This window comes from Arvicola amphibius, chromosome 7 (genome assembly GCF_903992535.2).
Source record: "Arvicola amphibius chromosome 7, mArvAmp1.2, whole genome shotgun sequence".
NCBI lineage: Eukaryota > Metazoa > Chordata > Mammalia > Rodentia > Cricetidae > Arvicola > Arvicola amphibius.
The window spans coordinates 295,493-316,890 of record NC_052053.1 but is presented as its reverse complement, the minus strand read 5'-3'; the positions used below and the strand labels follow the sequence as shown (position 1 = coordinate 316,890).

General features: G+C 35.9%; 3 protein-coding genes across 3 annotated transcripts; 1 reads left to right on the top strand and 2 right to left on the bottom strand.

The window, feature by feature from the left end:
- Positions 1-469: 469 nt before the first annotated feature.
- On the bottom strand, positions 470-1,405 carry LOC119819458 (olfactory receptor 5L1-like). The gene has a single exon (XM_038337676.1). The coding sequence runs from the start codon at positions 1,403-1,405 to the stop codon at positions 470-472; it is 936 nt and encodes a 311-aa protein (XP_038193604.1).
- Positions 1,406-8,813: 7,408 nt separating this feature from the next.
- Positions 8,814-9,779, top strand: LOC119818780 (olfactory receptor 5D18-like). Its single transcript, XM_038336559.1, has one exon. It carries the CDS (start codon positions 8,814-8,816, stop codon positions 9,777-9,779), a length of 966 nt encoding a protein of 321 aa, XP_038192487.1.
- A 6,801-nt stretch (positions 9,780-16,580) lies between these two features.
- Positions 16,581-17,522, bottom strand: LOC119819190 (olfactory receptor 5D18). The gene has a single exon (XM_038337264.1). It carries the CDS (start codon positions 17,520-17,522, stop codon positions 16,581-16,583), a length of 942 nt encoding a protein of 313 aa, XP_038193192.1.
- Between the last annotated feature and the right edge of the window lie 3,876 nt (positions 17,523-21,398).

Sequence of the window (21,398 nt, the reverse complement as noted above, 5' to 3'; positions counted from 1 at the left end):
TTTTTTGCATGATTTATGCCCTGTAAACAGGCTGTTGAGATGACTCAGCAGTTACAATGGCTTTCTTATCTTTTAGATGTCCTGACAACCATAATGAGGACACACATCAGGTGTCTCAGAAGACCCAACATTCTTTTGTCCTCTCTGGACACTACATTCACATGCAAAGATCACATACAGAGTCACAGACATCAATAAAATTGAAAACCATCATTTGCATTATTCAATATTACAAAAATATTTTCGTTATAAGACTGCATATTTTCCAATAGTCTAAAAGCAATTGTGATATCTTTTAAATGTTTTGCCTGTAAATTTAAGAGTCACAAAATGGAAAAAGAAAACCACATAACAAACAGTCACTTTGAATTGCCTTGTTTCTTCTCTTTGTAGCCTAACATGGTTTCATCTATTCATCCCTCTGCCAGTATCTACCATAAAAATTTGCACACTGACAATATAATGTTCTTTAGGAATATATCTTAGAGTTTACAACTTTCCTGAGAGCACCTTTCACGTCTTTGTTTCGCAGGCTGTAGATCAAGGGATTTAGCATGGGAATCACTACAGTGTAGAACACTGTGGCCACTTTGTCGGCATCCCCACTGTTTTCTGAAGTGGATGGGCAATAGATGGAAGGAATTGTTCCGTGGAAGATGGTGATGGCTGTGAGATGAGAGGCACAGGTAGAGAAGGCTTTGCGCCTTCCTTCTGCAGAGCGCATTCTCAGGATGGTGATGAGGATAAACAAGTAGGAGGTGAAGACAATCACAATACTAAAGCTCTCATTGAAGGTGGCTACAACAAACAGCAGCACCTTATTAACAGTGACATCAGAGCAAGCAAGGCTTAAGAGAGGAGGCAGATCACAGAAGAAGTGGTCGATCACATTTGAACTAAATGACGAGATCTCAAGGGCTAAGCACAAGTGAATCAGAGAACACACTGATGCACAGAGGTAGCAGCCAGACACCAATACCATGCGGAGCTTAGGGGACATGATGACCATGTAGAGTAGTGGATTACAAATGGCCACAAAGCGGTCATAGGCCATTACAGCCAGCAGGAAGACTTCGGTGACTACACATGTGCAAAACAGATAGAATTGGACCATACATGCTTGGAACGATATGGCTTTGTCCTTATTGAAGATGTTGGCCAGCATTTTGGGCACAATGGTAGAGGAGTAGCAGAAATCCACAAAGGACAGGTGGCTGAGGAAGAAGTACATGGGGGTGTGCAGTTGAGAGCTGACCTGAATCAAGGCAGTCATGCCCAGGTTGGCCAAGACAGTGACCCCATAAATGAGAAGAAACACCAAAGAGAGGACAACACTCAACTCAGGGTCATCTGAAAATCCCTGGAGAATGAACTGTGCAACAGCAGTGCAGTTTTTCTCAACCATGTGTTACATTTAAAAGTGGTTGGAGAAAAGACCTACATTATTCTTTATGTGTGCTTTAAAATGTAGTTTAACCTCTCTCCTAGAAACAGATTCTGGATGCGGGCTTATAGAAAATATCTGTAAAGATATAAGAAAATGTTTAACTGTATTTATCCTAGACTAAGGCCTTGATAATAGAAGTGCTTAAAGTCGAGAGTTTAATTCAGAAATCACAGCAAAATTAAAATCTGTGCATTATACTTGATTATCTTATTAACTTTTTTGAAATTGTAATTATGACCTTAATTAAAAAGAAATATTAATTATTACTTGTTAGTTCACACGTTTTTCTCTAAAATTCAGGTTCCATTCACCTAGAATTCTCATCAGCCAATCTTTTAGACACTAGGACCCTGGGAAATGACATCTACGTTTGGAGATAGCCTCCACTATCTTCAGAAAAATTTAAGTAAATGATGTCATTAGTTATTGGCTCTCCTAAACTGTTTCAGGTTTAGTTTCTAAGTTATCAGTTGTCTTTGTGAACTAATTAATCTGATTTGGTTAATTTTAGGATTTATTTCAAGCTGTAGTTCATGGAATAAATATTCTTGTGTGCCAACTTCCTTTTTATATTCATGACTCCAGATTTTTAATTAAATACCTTTAAAAACAAATATGTTGCATTAAATATTTTGAGAAAACTAAATATGTAGAGCATGTCATTAAGACAATTGGCTGCTGATAAATTATTTGAGCTATTATAATTTATAAATCAAGTGGAAAATTGAGGGTGATTAGAAAAATTTGTTAGATATGAAAAAACATCACTTAATTTGATATACTTGTTTAATTGCACAGAGTAGGAGAGAATGGAAAAGAGAGTTGGAAACATAATGGATATAGAACACTGTACACATAAACTATAGGATTTGGTTTTGGCTTTGAACATAAATAATTTTATTTATATTATGATTCAATAAAGGATTTATAACACGATCAGATTCTAAAGAAAACTTGCAGGCTATAGCTGTGTGGGAAGTTGGGATTATTTAAGAACTTGAAGTTCAAATATATAGCAAGTCCCTTCATGTGCACTTGCCCTCATCCTGATAGAAACATTCTTGAAGCATTAATAAGACAGTTTTGGAGGAAAGAATATAGAGAACACCAGAAACAAGCTTTTCTCAATTTATCACCTGATTTTTAAGACATGAAGATATATTCATTAACATGTCTAATTTTCAACACATGCCATTGTTCTGCTTTGACAGGGATTCATTCCTCAAATGTACAAGAAAGTGAACATTTTTTCATTCTCTGAGTTCAAAAGGAAACATAATTTTAAAAATGCTTTACCATTAAAAGGGCTAATGATGAAAAAATATCTTTCTGATTGCCTAAAAACACTGTTTCTCTATTAGTAAGGAATGTGACACAAGAGGACATCTATTAGTGCCCAAGGACAGTTTCTGCAGTCACAGCAGGAGGGAGTCTGGTGATACCTAATGGAAAAGGCTGCAGATCTCCCCATCGTACTTCAAATTTCACACTAGATAGATTACACAAAGTATGATCTAGACGAAACTGTCCCTTGGCCTAGAGTTGGAAAAAATGCATAAGAGTGACATATCAAACATCTTTTCTCAAAACTGAAATAAATCCTCTCTTCTACTTCAGACTTGGTTCTTATGTCTACGTTCCTTCATGGACAGTGCTGAGGGTTATTTACTGCTACTCCCAGTATTTGATTGACTGGGCGAAAAACACTATACAGCATCTGCCATACGGAATGGGTGAGGTTTTCATGAGTGAGAAATAAATTAAATGACAAAGAAACAAACAGCCACTTTCGTCCATTTGTTCACACTGTTTCCCTCTCAGACCAGTAACTGTCTTTCAGCAGAGCAAACAGCATTTTCTGCAGATTTATCCCTTACCTTGGAAGGAGTATATCCTCCTACTTGCATTCTCATAGCATGGTATGTACTAATGCATACTCTAGCATCAAGGTAAAAAACTCAAGTTTTGCCGGGCGGTGGTGGCGCACGCCTTTAATCCCAGCACTCAGGAGGCAGAGGCAGGCGGATCTCTGTGAGTTCAAGGCCAGCCTGATCTACAAGAGCTAGTTCCAGGACAGGCTCAAAAAAAAAAAAAGCTGCAGAGAAACCCTGTCTTGAAAAACCAAAAAAAAAAAAAAAAAAAACTCAAGTTTTAGCAGCCTGGTACATAAAGGGAGTTCCTTTGCAACCAGGACTGTGACACAGAGAATCTCTGTCTCAGACAAAGCAAACAAACAAGAAATCAAAAAGTAAAGAATAAGAAAACCCCATTTTTATATGTTATAATGATAAAATTATACAGTGAGGAAGAGAATTCACCTTTTAAGTTCTCAGAAACTATTATTTTAGTGTATTCCACTACAAAATAATGTATTTATATAGATTCAATCAACCAACCTGCCAAACATACTTTATGCCACCTTCTGCTTCTGGTGATTCTACTACAGAAAATGCTACTGTCTTTATGTGTGTATATCATCAAAATCTATGATCCTAAGCTTCTGAAAACAAGCACCAATCTCTGTGGAATATCAGTGTGACAGCAAGGAAATCACTCCCTCTTGAGAATCAATTATTAGTATAATGAGATATAAATTGGGGAAATTAATCAATATGGATCAGTGTATCATAAGATAGCACAATTTAATTCAAGTGTCTTTCTTTTTCATGGGTGTGTGGGTGGTTTAGAGACAGGGTTTCTCTGTAGTTTTTGAAGCCTGTCCTGTAACCAGATCTTGTAGAACAGACTGTTCTAAAATCCAGAGAGATAAGCCTGCCTCCTCCTCCTAAGTGCTGAGATTAAAGGTGTGCACCACCACTGCCTGGTTTCACGTTTCTTGATGAACAATGAAGGCTACTCCTGAGCATTTAACTCTGTGTAATATGTGAATATGTGACATAAGACGTGTGACCAGTCCACTACATATATAATAAAGGGTGACAAGTCACCACAGAGTTTCCCCAAAGAGCAGAGAGATGTGATAAATACTGATGAGTCCTCTCTACATCTTACATAAGAAACTTATATAAACTATTGTCATAATCCACTTTTATAAAACTGAATGAGTTCAGCATTTTTATGTTTCCTTTACAGATAAGGTGACAAAAACTTAGGCAGATGAAGCCTACCCTTGTGTAAAAAATGTGATCTCTGTTAGAAGAAAGTCTATTAGTCTTTTTTTCTATTATTTTAATGTTTTTATTGAGCTATACTTTTTTTCTTTGCTTCCCTCCCTTCCTCCCCACACCGTTCTGCCCTCTTCTGTGACCCCCACACTCCTAATTTACTACAGAGATCTTGTCATTCGCTCCTTACAATGAGATCCATAAATATCACTTATAGGGTCCTCAGAGCCCATTTTGATTGTGATCCTGGAGTTTTTAGGGTTTGGCACACACAAGAGAAGAATAAAATGGTACCATGGAAGATGGTGATCTAGGCATTTGATTTCTATACAAATTGAAGAAAATTTTGTCAGTCAGAGAATCCCTTCTCCAAAGCAATTAGTTGTTGCTGCTTGTGCAATCCTGGAGATACATTTTCGGATTTCTGTTTCCTGCATCTTCTAACAATATCAATAGAAAATAAAAAGTGTTTAGTACAACAAAGCCTGATATGGGATGTCATATTTCTATAATCCAATAAATTACTTTTAATTTTGGCTTAATCTCACTTGCTATTCTTTAAAATTTACTGAGAATCAGTTAATTAAATAGCAATTATTGCACATACATATAATTACATATCAATAAATAAACACTAGCTCTCAAAAACTTTATTGATTATTGATCTGATAACAATATTAATATATGCTTGATTTTATACTTCTATTTTCTCTGTAATAAAATCCATTCCTCAATGAAAGTAATATACATAAGGTATATATTCTGCTTTATGAGATACTTTTGTAATTTTACATATTTTTGAAAGCATCCTCCTATCATTTTTAATCAATTACCATATTTTCCCCTTTAAAAATCTCTACAAGGTTTTTATTTTCTGTATCATGAATAGTCACATTTATCCTTGCCATAGTATTAGATGTTTGTATTGTTTAAAGCAAGTACTATTTCTCATATTCACAATGAATTTGATTTTATGTGAGAATGAAAAATTCTGTTTTTAAGATGTTTCTGTGTCCTAAATATCTGACAGTAATAGAAGATAGAATAATATTTATAGGATATACAAGTATCTTTAGATAAAAACATATCATCATGTAATCTGAATATTTGTATTTTGAACTATTTAACATAACCCATTTTAGGATGAAGTGTAAAAATAAATCATTGTTTTTTTCAGAAGGTATAATTAGGTTTTATTTTTTCAAACCAACCCCCTTAATTTAACCATGCATTATATTAGCTCAACTAACTTTAAAAGCGTGTTTAAGACCATATAAGATGACAGTTTAAATATTAACCAAATTGTCTCCCTCCAACTTTCATGTGTTCTTTTCTTTCTTCCTATTTTGTAACATATAGAGTCCAATTAATGCTGCCACCTCCTGAAATGACTGGTCCTGCTGGTCTGAGCTTGTCGAAGACTTGGGTGAGTAACTATGGATGCTGTGATGATCACCATGGCCATGTTGTGTCCAGAAGGCAGCAGTAAAAAGGGGAAACTGGAAAAGATATGATAAAGATACATTATATAGATATATGGGACAGTCAAAGAATGAATAAAAGTTTTCCTTTTTTAAAGGGAAAAATATTAACCAAAGACAACAATCATGTGATGTCCAATGAGAATTTATTCGACTGTAAATGTCTGAAATTTTTAATTGTGTCTATCGTATGAAGGACAAATAATACAGACATCACTGAAAATATGCATAAAACTATAGAAAGAAGGAATTCAGAAAGTCCATGCAATTTTAAAAAATCTGTCTAACTCTTTCTTGTCTCTCTCACTCTCATGTGTTCATATGTATAACTGTGTTAAGGCCACAGGATAACCTCATAAATGTTCCTCAGAAATCATCTACCTTGGATTAAGAGATCAAAAAGAGAACAATGGCTAGATCTAGATAGGTACATCTCCTCAGTACAGCAGCTATTAGCTCATAATCATTTACAGCTGTTTTAACTTCAGTTATTGGAATAAACCTCAGGTCCCTGGGTTCCCTAGTAAAGTATTCTACAGACTTCTCTGTCTCCCTCTTCTCTATAATGTGTGTCCATAGCTATAAACACAAAGAGACCAAAATGGTATTTGAAAAAACAAATCTGAATTCAGTTATGTATTATATAAATGCATGATTTGCCAAAACATGATGGATAAATAGATTTAAAACATGTATATTTATATAATTGATTATCATTTATTTATAAAATGTTTATTGTTTTAAAAATTGTGATTAGAACAGAAGACCATACTGTGAAATAACATGGGCACTTAAGGAAAAGGATGCATGTAAAAAGAGCTTGTGCAGGCTGAGGGAAGAAAGTTTGGAGAAAGGATGTTTGGTGAACACAGGCTATATTTGGAATTATGTAGGAGATTTAACTATTAACCTTGAGTAGTAAAGAAAGGTAAGTATGGGCAACATCAGCTGATAACTATAGTCAGTAACTCCTGCAGAGCCTCTTGTATGTTCTCAGTGTTAAAAAGATAATGTGTGCATTTTTATAATTACCAGTTACTCTGCCCTTCCTTGTACATGCATATGAATAATGCATACCATACAATGCTTCATAAAACATGTAATTTATGACTCAATAAAAATATCTGTCATCTTAAAACTATTACATCAGGTAAAAGTAATTAATTTTAATTGCCGTAAAAGATCAGCAACATTTAGTCTCCAGGGTTTGTGTCTCTAAGGCTGAAACAATAAATACAAGAATGTGTATGTCACTCCCACTCACAGAGATCCACTTTGACCTGCAAAAGATTTGCTTTAAGGCTGAAAAAGAAAGGTGGATATTCATTTACATAAGGAAAATAGCTTAATATGATGACAAGTCATTTTTATGTATGACATCATCAACCAAGATGAAATATTCTTATATTTAAATACAATATATCTCTGCTGGTGAGAGATTCACTTATATCTTAACGCAATGTCTTATCTTGATACTGTATTCTAGTATATCCTAGTTTGAACTACACTTTTCTCATTATGCCTGATAGTTTTAAGTCTCTTTGTTATCCATAAGGAAAGTATGATTGTTTTGAAACAATTAAGTTAATATCTTGACAAGAAATACAAATATGGATATAATGCTTGCTAAATGAATGAACATCTTTGAATCTACACGTGAGTACAGTAGAGAGAGGTATATAGATTTGTCTGTATTTTCACATCAATGGAGTGCTTCTTGAACACATATATGTGTGTGAATGTGTGTATATGTGTGTGGATTCTCTCTGTGTGTTTGTGTTTCCACCTTTCTGTCCTCTTGTCTCTGCCATTTCTCTTTCTCTCACTCTCACACACGTACATATATGTGCACACATGTGTAGAGTCACAGGATGACCTCAGAAATGTTCTGCAGACAATATCTACCTTGGTTTGCAGGATAAAAAAATCTAAAACGGCTAGCAAGCTAGTCACACAGATGTACATAGGTTCACCTCCCCAGTATAGGGACTATAAACTCTTGTTACTATGTACAGTTGTTTTAACTTCATTTATTGGAATAAACCACAGGGCCATGTGTTCACTAGTAAAGTACTCTGCAGACTGCTCTCTATCTCTCCCCTTCCATAAAGTTTGATATCCTTATAGTCTATTCTATGTTTCTATTCTTTGTGTGATAAAGAGAATAATATATATATATATTCCATATAAAAATTATTAAGGCCGATTTTAGAAAATAGTTTCCCAGGGTAAGATACACAATCCTTTTTAGATCCAAACAGAATAATAAAAATGTACATAGTATTTCATATATATGCATATTAAATATATTATATGATATAAATTATGTTTAATCATTTGAGATTATTGTCATTGTTTAGAGGGTTAGGAAAATTTATATTATATAGGCTAATAGTTTATCAATATATATAATAAAAATGAGAGGTTACTGTATTAGGTATATATTAACTAGAGGTAAAGGTAATACAATTCCCTGTTATTGCAATAATAAACACTAAAACTTACATTTTGGCATATAATTTAACTCAATAATTGTATTGCCTTCAAGAAGCTGAACAAATAATTTGGGATTTCTAAAATGTGTACCTTCCATTTTCTGAGCGGCTCAAAATTGAGCTGTTCAAAGAGTAATTTGCTTTTTAACCTAAGAACATAACATATTGCAGCTGTATAGGCATAAAAAAAACCCCATCCTGCTCCCTCATTCTCTATTTTACTTTTTATTTTTGGGTAAATTCTACATTATACAGAAGAGAAACCATGCTATTGACATATGGAAATAACAGTGGGGCCATATTCATCCTCTTGGGCTTCTCAGATTACCCGGAACTGAAACTCTTACTGTTCTTGATATTTCTCACTATCTACAGCACCACTGTGGTAGGCAACATCGGCATGATCCTCATCATCAGAATTAACCCCAAACTGCACACCCCTATGTACTTCTTCCTCAGCCACCTCTCCTTTGTGGATTTCTGCTATTCCTCTGTCATTGCTCCCAAAATCCTGGTGAACCTTGTTGCAAAAGACAGGATCATATCATTTTTAGAATGCATAGTACAATACTTTTTCTTTGCTACCTTTGTTGTAACTGAATCCGTCTTACTAGTGGTGATGGCCTATGACCGCTTTGTGGCTATCTGCAGTCCATTGCTCTACACAGTAACCATGACCCAGAGACTCTGCCTCAGTCTGGTGGTGGCATCCTATGCATGGGGACTGACATGCGCCTTGACGATGACGTGCTCTGCTGTCCAGTTATCCTTTGTTGGTGTCAACACAATCGATCATCTCTTCTGTGAGTTCTCCTCACTTATAGCCCTCTCATGCTCAGACATTCATGTTAACCAAATCCTCCTGCTCTCACTCTCCACTGTGAATGCTGTCAGCAATTTCCTTCTCCTCCTCCTGTCCTACGTCTTCATCCTTGTTACCATACTCAAGATGCATGCATCCCGTGGACGCCGCCGAGCCTTCTCTACTTGTGCTTCCCACCTGATGACCATCACCATCTTCTATGGCACTATCCTTTTCCTGTACTCTGTGCCCAAATCAGAGAACTCAAAGCTCACATTCAAAGTGGCCTCTTTGTTTTATACACTGGTGATCCCCATGCTCAACCCCCTGATTTACAGCCTGAGGAATAAAGATGTGAAGGATACAATCAGGAAAATAATGATGGTTAAATTGATAATTTTCCTCAATTCATCTTCTCGAGAACTTTGATGCTGGCATTAGTAAAGCAGTTTTAGAAACTTTAAGTGTAATGTCACACTGAAATTAATAATTTCTTAAACTAAAAAGAAATGGGCTTTTTAAAAATAGAATTCCCTTTTCTCTACATTTACTTTTAAGAAATAAAGCAGAGAATCTACTAGTCATTAATATTCCACCCCCAAACTGAAATAGCACTATAATTTATAATCACATTTTAAAGATTAAAGGCATATATAATGAAAGCAACTTATGTAATAGACTTGCCATACCCCCTTCTTTATGACACCATATATTTGAGATTTTTGATATATCTTCAATGATAAAGCAAAATCTAATGTTATTAGTTTTTTAAGTAAGTAGATGGTCAGTATATAGAATGAAAACAGAATGTACTCAAGCAATTTTGAAAGAAAGGAAATAGAAAATGCATATGGGAATTTTAAAGTTTTATTTTATTATAATTTTACAAAGAAACAAAATGCTGGTGAGATGGTTCAGTGGGTTAAATGTTTGCAATGTAAGCCTGATTATCTGAGTTTGATCTCCTGACCCAAAGGAAATATGGAAGCAGAAAATTAGCTTTACTAATTTACAGAGTTGTCCTCTGACTTCCACATGGAACCATGGCACGTAGAAAAACACCCCCTGAAAATAACATATGCACATAAGAACAACAAATAAAGCATTTTAAAGAGTTTTGTCTTTTTTATTGCTGTTGGGTTTTTTGTTTGTGTGTTTGCTTGTTTTAATTTGGCCACCATGAAAAGAATTAGTGGCATTTTGTAGATCTATCATGTTAAGAATATAATTTATTCTAGAAATTGGATGAATATAACTAAGAACTACAAACACAATGCTGTGCCACGGCATTCAATAACTATTATTGTGCTAAAGTATTACTTTCTTTGTGTTTTGTATATATGTGATATGATCTATATATGAATTTGCATGAGAACAATGTGTAAAAACCTGTTTGCTTTGTAATACACTTATGTTAACCAGAAATGGGTTCGAAACTTTCAATTAGAACATGGTTGATCAGCATTAGGAACATATTTTAAGCCATTTACTGTCCCCTCCCAAGAACTCATATCATCAATAATTCAGCAAAGAGCTTTTCAGAAATTTTTGTCACCAAAAATTTTTATCTCTGGATTTTGTTTTGTGATCCACTGAGTTCAACCAAGTACCTATGTATGATCATGTTTCTAAATATCACAAGAGAATGGTGGGCTCACATTTGAACACTCAAATAAAGACAATGACTATCGCTTCTCCACAATCCACCAATAACCAACAGTTCAGCAAGATATGGTATTGTCCTATCAATCCCTCCTCATCAATGACCTGCTAACAGGCACATTTTTTGTTGCAGATTTAAAGTAAGCAATATTGGTTGCTGTAATATCATGCTTGCAATCAACGGCTTGTCATGTTCTGAAGATGGTCTCTTACAACCTCTTTCTTTTGTTTTTGCTCTTACCTTACATGAACACTCTCTCTCTCTCTCTCTCTCTCTCTCTCTCTCTCTCTCTCTCTCTCTCTCTCTCTCTCTCACTCACTCACACACATTTAAACATGTTTAGATAAATACTCATCATGGGAAGCACACAGAAACATCTGACCCAAGTTCGTGGGTCCTCATGGACTCTGGACCAACAGCCGTGTGGCTTGGTCTGTTTGTGGGGCCCCTGGAAGTGGACCCAGGATCTATTCCTAGTGCATAAACTCTCTGTCTTTGTGGAGCCCATTTCCCATGTTGGGATGCCTTTCTCAGCCTTGATGCAGGGGAGAGGGGCTTGTTCCTGCCTCAACTTGATGTGCCAGGTTTGTTGACTCCTTTTGGGGGGCCTTACCAATTCTGAAGAGTGGGTAGGGTATGGGGTATAGAGGAGGTGAAGGGGGGAGTGGAGGAGGGGAGAGGGAGGGGATTGTGGGAGGGATAACTGTGGTTGGCATGTCACTTGAATAAAAATTTAACAAAGCAAACTAAATTTAAAAATAAACACTCAGTTAAAGATAAAATGTTTCTTGACTGCCATACTGTTATGGCCTTGGACACACAGCAGTGTCAGAGGAGGGTGAGTGTGATCTCCACTTACTTTGTGAGTCTGTTGGAAACATCTGCCTACAAAGACACCAGGGAAATGCTCCTGAGGGAAAGGTAATCTGGACCAGAGTTTTCACATGATGCATCCCCACGTTGTCTTCTTCGTTCAAAGATGTACTGCACATTCAAATTAATAAATTCCAGTTTGCATACAGTTAATTATTCTTAAAAAGGACTCCTTTCTTTAAATGGAAAAGAGAGATTTTTTTCTTTCTTTCTTTTCCTGAGTATAACAAACTTTATTTTCATATCCTGTTTTTGAGTCAAAACATGATAAGTAAGGTTGTTAACACCCTGTGAACAGTGTCTCCCTGTGGAATGAATTTATCACTAGACATTTTTCAGTCTCTGCTGACATAATTAGTTTTTAGCACAAGAGAGTGGAACTCTCATTTAGTGATGATGCTGACAAGCATCTCACAAGACAGTGGGTCATGCTCCTCACACTAATCAAAATCATTTCTATCTATCTATCTATCTATCTATCTATCTATCTATCTATCTCTCAATCTCTTCCTCCCTTAGTCCCTCTCTCCTTTCCTCCCTCCCTCTCTCCATTCTTCCCTCCCTCCCTCCCACAGAGGAGGTATTTCCTCCTTTCATGGGATCAAGTCATTTATGTTTAAGTGGAAGAAGGAAGAATAGTATACAATCAATCTTTCTGAGTATAGCTAACTATAGTTCATAGGATGCTTACCAATTCAATCTATGTTTCATAAATTACATGCTTCACTTGTTCTTATGGAAATTGAGTGCTTTACTGTATTAACCCATATTCTTTGTTTATATGTTGATGTACACTGGGATCATATTCTTTTTTTTTTATTTATTTTTTTAATTTTTTTTTCTCATGGTTTATTTTTTTTTATATTTAAAAATTTCCATCTCCTTCCCTCCTCCTCCCCCTCCCTCCCCTCCTTCTCCCCCTTCTCTCCCCTCCTTCTCCCCCTTCCCTCCCCTCCCCTCCACCCATACCTCCCCTCCCTCCCTCTCAAGGCCAAGGAGCCATCAGGGTTCCCCACTCTATGCTAAGACCAAGGTCCTCCCAACTCCCCCCAGGTCCAGGAAGGTGATCGACCAAGCTGAGAAGGCTCCCACAGAGCTCGTCCATGAAGAACAATCAGAGCCCAGAGCCATTGTCCTTTGCTTCTCAGTCAGCCCCCGCTGTTGGCCACACTCAGAGAGACGGGTTCCTGCCTTGTCCTTCCAAGTTCTGGTACTAGGAAAGCAGATCATTAACAAAAAGCTTTATTTTGTTCATTTTTGTTATTGTTTTTAAGAAAGCTCTTCATTTCATTTATAATTGTTATGCTGGTTTACATTTTTATTAACATTGTGCCAAAGTCTCTTTTTCACCATGTTTCTCAGCATTCCCTAATTTTTCCTTCTTTTTGACAACAACCTTTCTAATTACAAAGATGTGACTTTCTACTGTGAATAGATTTTTCAATTCTCTGATGTTGAATTTTTATTTCTTACATGTTTCTTTATTTTTTAACCATTTATTATCAGAATGTATTTTTCTTCTGTCATTATTTATTTATTCAATATAAATTTCAATTGATCTTTTGTGAATTTCACATCATATACTCCAATCACACTCCCATAGCTCAGTCCTTCCATATCTGTCTTCTACTCTTATAACCTCCTCCCAAAAGGAAATAACAAATTAAAATAAAATAATGTCACTGACTCTTCTGGGCAATGACATGTTCCTCTATTAATTATAACCTTGTCTAATAATAGCCACATATTCAAGTCTTCCATACTTGTACCACTCTTCTCTTCTGTCTTTTCTACCTCTCCATCTTTATTCTTTAATTATAATGGCATTGGAAGATTCATTGTGTCACACAGGATACCCTTTGGTCCAGTTTATTTGCAAATGTTCAATGCAATGAGTCCTTAGTCTTGTTCAAGGTCCCTAGTTTTTGCTACTCCATTAGTACTGAACCTACACATAAACTCTTTATATTACACATAATATCCTGCTATTGCCCCAAGTCATGGAGAGCCTGTGACTATGGATCTGCAGGACCATATCCTTCATGTCCTTTAGTAGGTCACAAATTGGGTAGATGTTGGGGAGGGCATAGGAGACAACTGAGTTGGTCAGCCTGGGTCTCTGCCAAGCCTCTCCTCTTCTCAGTCTACCAGAAGCCAGAGCCAGCTCTCCTCTGTGCCACCATTTTCACAGCTCTGCAGTGGCTAAACAGTAGCAGCTCTGGCAAGCGGTAGGTTCAACTAACTCAAACTCAGTTCACTACCTATACTGCTGCACAGCTATTGGTGAGGAGAGATACCAGCTCAGTAGAGACCTTTAACATCCACATGATTTCAAACAGCAGCCCCAGGTCATGGACATCTGCATGGCTTTCGGTGGTAACACGGGCGTGGGTTGTTTACACAGACTGCAGCAGAGACTCACACATAGCTTTCATCAGTAGTGGGAGCCAGGACCTCATCATTGCCTCAGCTGGGTGCACCAGCTCCTCATATGGGCCTTTTCCTTGCCACCTTTCTGTCTCCAGGTCCACCTTTCTCCACAGAGTAGTAACGGCTCTGCTTGCCTTTATCTCCCATCTGTCCAGGACATATATCATCTTTCTCATCATTCTGTTACATATTTCTTAATCAAAGTGTGCCCAATTTCCTGGGGTCTCAGGGCCAGGGTGGTGGCTTAGGTGTTATATTTCTCTCTCTCTCTCTCTCTCTCTCTCTCTCTCTCTCTCTCTCTCTCTCTCTCTCTCTCTCTCTCTCTCTCTCTCTCTCTCTCTCTCTCTCTCCCAATTCATTTGGTGTCAATTAATTTGTTTTTGTTTGTTTGCTGAGATTTTGAAGTTCACTCTACTTAGTAGATTTAAACCTTTTGTTCTAAGCTTAGTTGTTTACAAATGGTCTCTGGAGTAGTTTGTATGTTATTGCCCCCACCCCCATAAACTCATAGGAGTGGTACAATAAGGAAGTATGACTTGTTGAAGTAAGGGTGGCCTTGTTGGAAGAGGTGAGTCACTGTGGCGGTAGGATGTGAGGATGGGAGTTCCCCTATGCTCAAGCTACTTGCAGTGTCACCATTGATGTCCTTCCTTTTTCCGCAGCACCATTTGCGCCTGCATACTGCTATGTTTCACTATGATGATAATGGACTTAACCTCTGTACTATAAGGAAGCCATTCCAATTAAACACTTTTCTTTGTAAGAGTTGCTGTGGTCATGGTGTCTTTTAACAGCAATAGAAACCCTACTTAAGATAGACTCCCTGGTGTGACAGACTTTTTTTAGGTACACAGTACATACTCAGGTAATTCAGCACAGCAAGGGAACCCACTATAGAACTAAAGCAACTAATGCACCCAAGTCAAACTAGAAGCATCAATAAATTTATAGTGAGTCACTAAGTGAAGCTGAAGAATTGCTTACAGGAAAGAGATGACTCATAAGTAGCTTCATAACTGAAAACCTCAAGCCAGTGCAGGTGAGGACTCATGAAATCTGCTACCCTAGCACTCTCTATAACTAGCAGGTAACTCACTCTACAGTTTCAAGAATTTACTCACACCTTTTCAGAGTCCTGTGTCCAAGCAATTGTTTACATTTCTCTATAAAGCTTGAAGGGGTCTCTGCTTCAGATATATGACATTTCATTTACTACTTGAGTCTTATGAATCTCTTCCTCCATTCTGGAAGGGATATTTAAAAGGAGAATAAACTTCTGTACAACATTATCCCATTCTAGGAGTTGTTCTTTGGAATATTTTCTTTAATATGCAAGCAGTGTTGTATGAATTATTCTCAACATGACAGGGACAGTGTGCTTTTGAAATCACATTAACTGTAATTACTACCATAAAACACACAAAAGATCAAAATAATTACCATTTAAAAATGGTAGGAGCACAGGAAGTTTCTTAGTTGACAAGCTATTTGAGGTTAATAGCTCCTGAGAGAAGCAGAGTCATTTTTTTCTCAAGTGTCTGGTTCCTGGTACATTGCTATTGCTCCAGTTGGATGCCATTCATTCATAACAATGTGAGAGAACTGACAGGGATCAGTGGTCTTTACAAAAGGAGGAGGGAGCATGAAGATGTGAGGGTGATGTTTTGGTGTACCCTAGGAGGAGATAGAGGTAGGTTCTTGGAGTGGATATGATCAAAATACACTGCATACTTCTACGAAATTCTCAGTGAAGAATTGAGAGATATTTTTAAAGGGTGATTGATGTTATTACATCATGGATGAAATAAAAAGATAAATTCTTTTAAAATTACCTTTAATTTTTGATCCATATTTCTATACAGATTATCTCCTATCAGTTCATATAAATGTTGGATAAATCATATATATTATGTGAAACTTCTACTTTTACTTCAGTGTGTGTGTATTATCATTCCTCTAGCTCTTTTGAGATCTGTAATATTTTTAATTAGTTTTCTTCACATACTGAATGAGCTAACAACAATCAAAAAATAAAAAAATTATTAACCATTTATGTTATTAAATAATATATTTTGACCTATTATAATAAAAGGACATAGACTACTTTCATTTTTCATTAAAAAGGACAAAAGTTAAATTTATTCTTCTGGAATAAAACTCAATTTACTACAATGAACAATATTAACTATATTAATTTTAATAGAAAGCATTAAGTCAACCTTTATAGACATACTTTACATAAAGGACGCACTGGCGTAATATGTTCAAGAAGAAAAAATTTTTGTGTCTATTATTTTTCTTACTGTGTCCTTGACATCCTTATTTCTCAGACTATAGATTAAGGGATTCAGCATGGGGATCACCACTGTGTAAAATACAGAAGCCACTTTGACGGTGTGCCTGGAGTTCTTGGAGTTGGGCACACAGTATAGGAAAAGGATTGTGCCATGAAATATGGTTATGGCTGTCAGATGGGAAACACAAGTGGAGAAGGCTTTGCGCCGTCCGCTGGCTGAATTCATCTTCAGAATGGTAACAACAATGAACACATAGGACAAGAGAATGATAAGGAGTGTGCTGATTTCATTAAAAGTGGCAAAAATGAAAAGCAACAATTGACTGGCAGATGTGTCAGAACATGAAAGTGAAAGGAGAGAGGAGAACTCACAGAAGAAGTGGTTGATCGTGTTGAAACCACGAAAAGATAATCTCAGAGCAGAACAGGTCAGTATCAAGGAACATACTACACCCCAAGCATAGGATCCTAACACCAGCAAGGCACAGAGCCTCTGAGACATGGCTACTGTATAGAGTAGAGGGTTACAGATGGCCACAAACCTGTCATAAGCCATCACTCCTAATAAGAAAGATTCAGTTACCACAAAAGTACAGAAAAAAAAGAATTGCACCAAACATCCTATAAATGTTATGGTTCTGTCTATTATAACTAGATTTACCAGCATCTTTGGAGCAACAATAGAGGAATAGCAGAAATCCACAAAGGAGAGGTGGCTGAGGAAGAAGTACATAGGGGTGTGCAGTTTGGGGTTAATTTTGATGATGAGGATCATACCGACGTTGCCTACCACCGTGATGCTGTAGATAGTGAGAAATATCAAGAAGAGAGGGACTTTCAGTTCTGGGTAATCTGAGAAGCCCAAGAGGGTGAAAATGGCCCCGCTGTTATTTCCATCTGACAGAGACATAGCTTCCTTTTGTAAAACTCTAGAGTACCTAGAAGTAAACATAGAATGTGAAGACATAGCCAGCTTGTTTCACACTCTTCACAAAACTTGGAGAATAGAACATAATATTTTTCAAAGTTATTGTACATATAATATAGCTTGTACATATTATTAAAATATCATAACTGTTGTAAACATATTTAATATTAAAGTTAGGTATTAAATAAAATCATAGCCTTTCAAATAAAAGAAATTCTTGAGATGTAAATTGGGAGATATGTGTGGATGGACTTGATACTATTTAAAATCAAATATTTACATACAACTTTTAGTGGTATTGGATCATTTTAGGTTCACAGAATATAAGCCACAAATAACATCATGACTACTTTATCAGTAAGAAAGAGCCAGGAACATATAAAGGAATTAAGTTATGCATTCTAATTTGAAGAATCAACAGTTCTGACTTCTCACCTTGAACTGTTGTCTGTTAATTTTCTCAGTAATTTAGCACAGTTTCTCTCACTCAAAAAAAAGGAATCTATTTTTTATGTGTATATAGAAGAGCTACTGATTTTTGTGAATTAATTTTGTATATATCGAATTTGCTGAAAGTTTGCATCAGCTGTAGGAGTTTCCCAGTGGAAATTTTTGGGTGACTTATATATGTTATCATAGCATTTGCAAATAAAGATATTTTGACTTCTTCCTTTTTCATCTGAATTCTCTTGATCTCCCCCCCCCCCCCCCGCTTTTTTGTTTTCTCTAGCTAACACTTCAAGTACCATACTGCGTAGGCATGGAGAGAGTAGACAATCTTTTTTGTTCCCTGTTTTACTGGAGCTGCTTTTAGTTACTCTCCATTTAAGTGGATGTTGGCTATGGACTTAATGTAAACTCCCTTTTTTATGTTGATGTATGTCCTTTGTATCTCAAAACTCTCTAGGACTTTTATAATGAATGAGCATTATTTTTTTCAAAGGCCTTTTTTTATGTACTTAATTTAATTAAGAGACAGAGAGGAAGCAGATAGAGATTGGGGGAGGGGAGAGTAAAGGATCTGGGACTTGCAGAGGCAGGAAAAAAACAAAATCAAGATATACTATATGAGAAAAAAGATATCTATTTTCAATTAAATATAAAAGAATTCAAGATAAAATTCAGGTAACACTTGGCTTGATGTATGACACTCAAATTCAAAGGAGGAATTGGAATTTAAAAAGTATTTTTACAAAATGAATGAAGCAAGAGTCATCATCATATTGCAAATAAGTTCAGGGTATTCATTAAAAATGGTAGAATTTTAGATGAGTAGATCTTGGGAATAAAGGGAAAAGCAAATATAACCAAAGTATAATATCTAGAATTCTCAAAGCATTAATGATTTATCAGATGTTTGTGATGTCTTTCTCAAGTTTTCAAAGGAACTTACATTTTCTGTTAATTTATGTAATAGCTGTTATATCTTTATTATTATTTAATTTTATTAAATATTTGGTGAGGATTTTTACCTTTTGAAAAAAGAAAATAAACTCTTCCTTGTTATATTAATTTTATTCTTTGTAATCTTAATCTCTTTATTGCTTCGATTAGCTGACAATATGTATTTTACCTCACATAAATATCTGAAGACTCATCCTTGACTTTATTCAAGATCTTATAAAATGAGAATTTCAGATTCATACAGCTGATCTTTCTCCTACATGATACACCAAATTTCACAAGATTCTTAAGGTACTTACCTAGACCAGGACACCTAAAGCCAAGTTTCACAGAAAGAGTGCACCCTGTGACTCTAGCTCACTCACAAGGATTTAAAGAATATTCTACTCATGAATTCTGAGTTCACATTAATATTAAAATCTAGAATTTAGTAACTAACTTGCTAAGAACAAAAGACACTCTCCTTTTTGAGAGTGGCAGTTGGATTCTTGTGTTTATTGTTCCAGGAACCTTTGGAGACTATTGCTAAATCCTCTTGAGATCATGAAATAAGCAATTAAAATTAATCACTTCAGTCTTACATAAATTGTTGGAACAATTTAGATCATAACATAGGCAGTTTATGAGTATAATGTAATATGAATATTGGTATATGTATATATTATATATGTATATTACAAACATGTAAGTAGCTCATGTTATTCCAGAGCCAAAGAATAACCTCCTCAGTGTTCTAGTATTGTGAGATTTAATATACTATAGAATTCAACATTATAGCACAGTAATTTCATCTTTTTGCCAGGCATGATGCTCTCTCTCCTGTCTATATATATGGGATGCTGTCTATATCTGGGGTATATGAATATTCTGCTCTCAGGTCATTATGGTTCATTAAATATGAAAGAGTACTTTATAAAATATAATACCAAATAAAGAAAAAATCATTTCTTGTTTTCTTCATAGTAGATGCTTTCTTCCTTAGTCGATGACTATACTGGGCCATCTAGTTAATCTTAAGCTATTTTGTTTCTTAGAAAATGAGCATGTACGGGATATGGTCTTTCTTGATTCACTACTGAGAAGCCAGCTCATTTTCTAGAAATCTTCTCAAGCTGAAGGGTTTTCTCTACATAGTGTAGACATTACTGAACATATTTAAAACATGGGTTTGCTTCTCCTTACAAGAATAAAATGTAAGCTGGGCGGTGGTGGCCCACGCCTTTAATCCCAGCACTCGGGAGGCAGAGGCAGGCAGATCTCTGTGAGTTCGAGGCCAGCCTGGTCTACAAGAGCTAGTTCCAGGACAGGCTCTAAAAAAGCTGCAGAGAAACCCTGTCTCGAAAAACCAAAAAAAAAAAAAAAAAGAATAAAATGTATACAATAGCATGAATTTCATTATTTTGTTTATTAATACCATCAAATATTTATTGAATTTGAAAAAAATTTACATGTTACTGGAATAAAACAAAATTTTACAATTATTCAGAGAGAGGAAAATCTACCAAAACCAATTTTAAATGTTTCTTCATGAAATGGAAATTAAATATCAATCTATCACATACCAATTAAAAGAAAAATGAAAAGTATTTATTAAAAAGTAAACAAAAGCTGCTCAGCTTCAAGAGGTCCCATTTATTCAATGTTGCCCTTAAGGTCTGTGCTGCTGGGGCTATACGTATGAAGCGGTCTCCTGTGCCCAAATGTTGTAGAGTACTTCCCACTTTCTCCTCTAACAGGTTCAGTGTATTCAGATTGATATTGAGGTCTTTAATCCATTTGGACTTGAGTTTTGTGCATGGTGATAGACACGGATCTACTTTCATTCTTCTGCAGGTTGACATCCAGTTATGCCAGCACCATTTGTTGAAGATGCTTTCTTACTTCCATTGTGTGCTTTTAGCTCCTTTATCAAAAAACAGGTGTTCATAGATTTGTGGGTTAAGATCTGGGTCTTCTATTCGATTCCATTGGTCGACTTCTCTATTTTTATGCCGATACCAAGCTGTTTTCAATACTGTAGCTCTGTAATAGAGTTTGAAGTCAGGGATGGTAATGCCTCCAGAAGTTCCTTTATTGTATAAGATTGTTTTGGCTATCCTGGGTTTCTTGTTCTTCCATATAAAGTTGATTATTGTCCTCTCAAGATCTGTGAAGAATTTTGATGGGATCTTTAAGGGCATTGCATTAAATCTATAGATTGCCTTTGGTAGTATTGCCATTTTTACTATGTTGATCCTCCCAATCCAAGAGCAAGGGAGATCCTTCCATTTTCTGGTATCCTCTTCAATTTCTTTCTTCAAAGACTTAAAGTTCTTGTCAAATAGGTCTTTCACTTCCTTGGTTAGAGTTACCCCAAGATATTTTATGCTATTTGTGGCTATCGTGAATGGTGACGCTTCTCTGATTTCTTTCTCTGCTTCCTTATCCTTTGTATTTTGTCAAATGCTTTTTCAG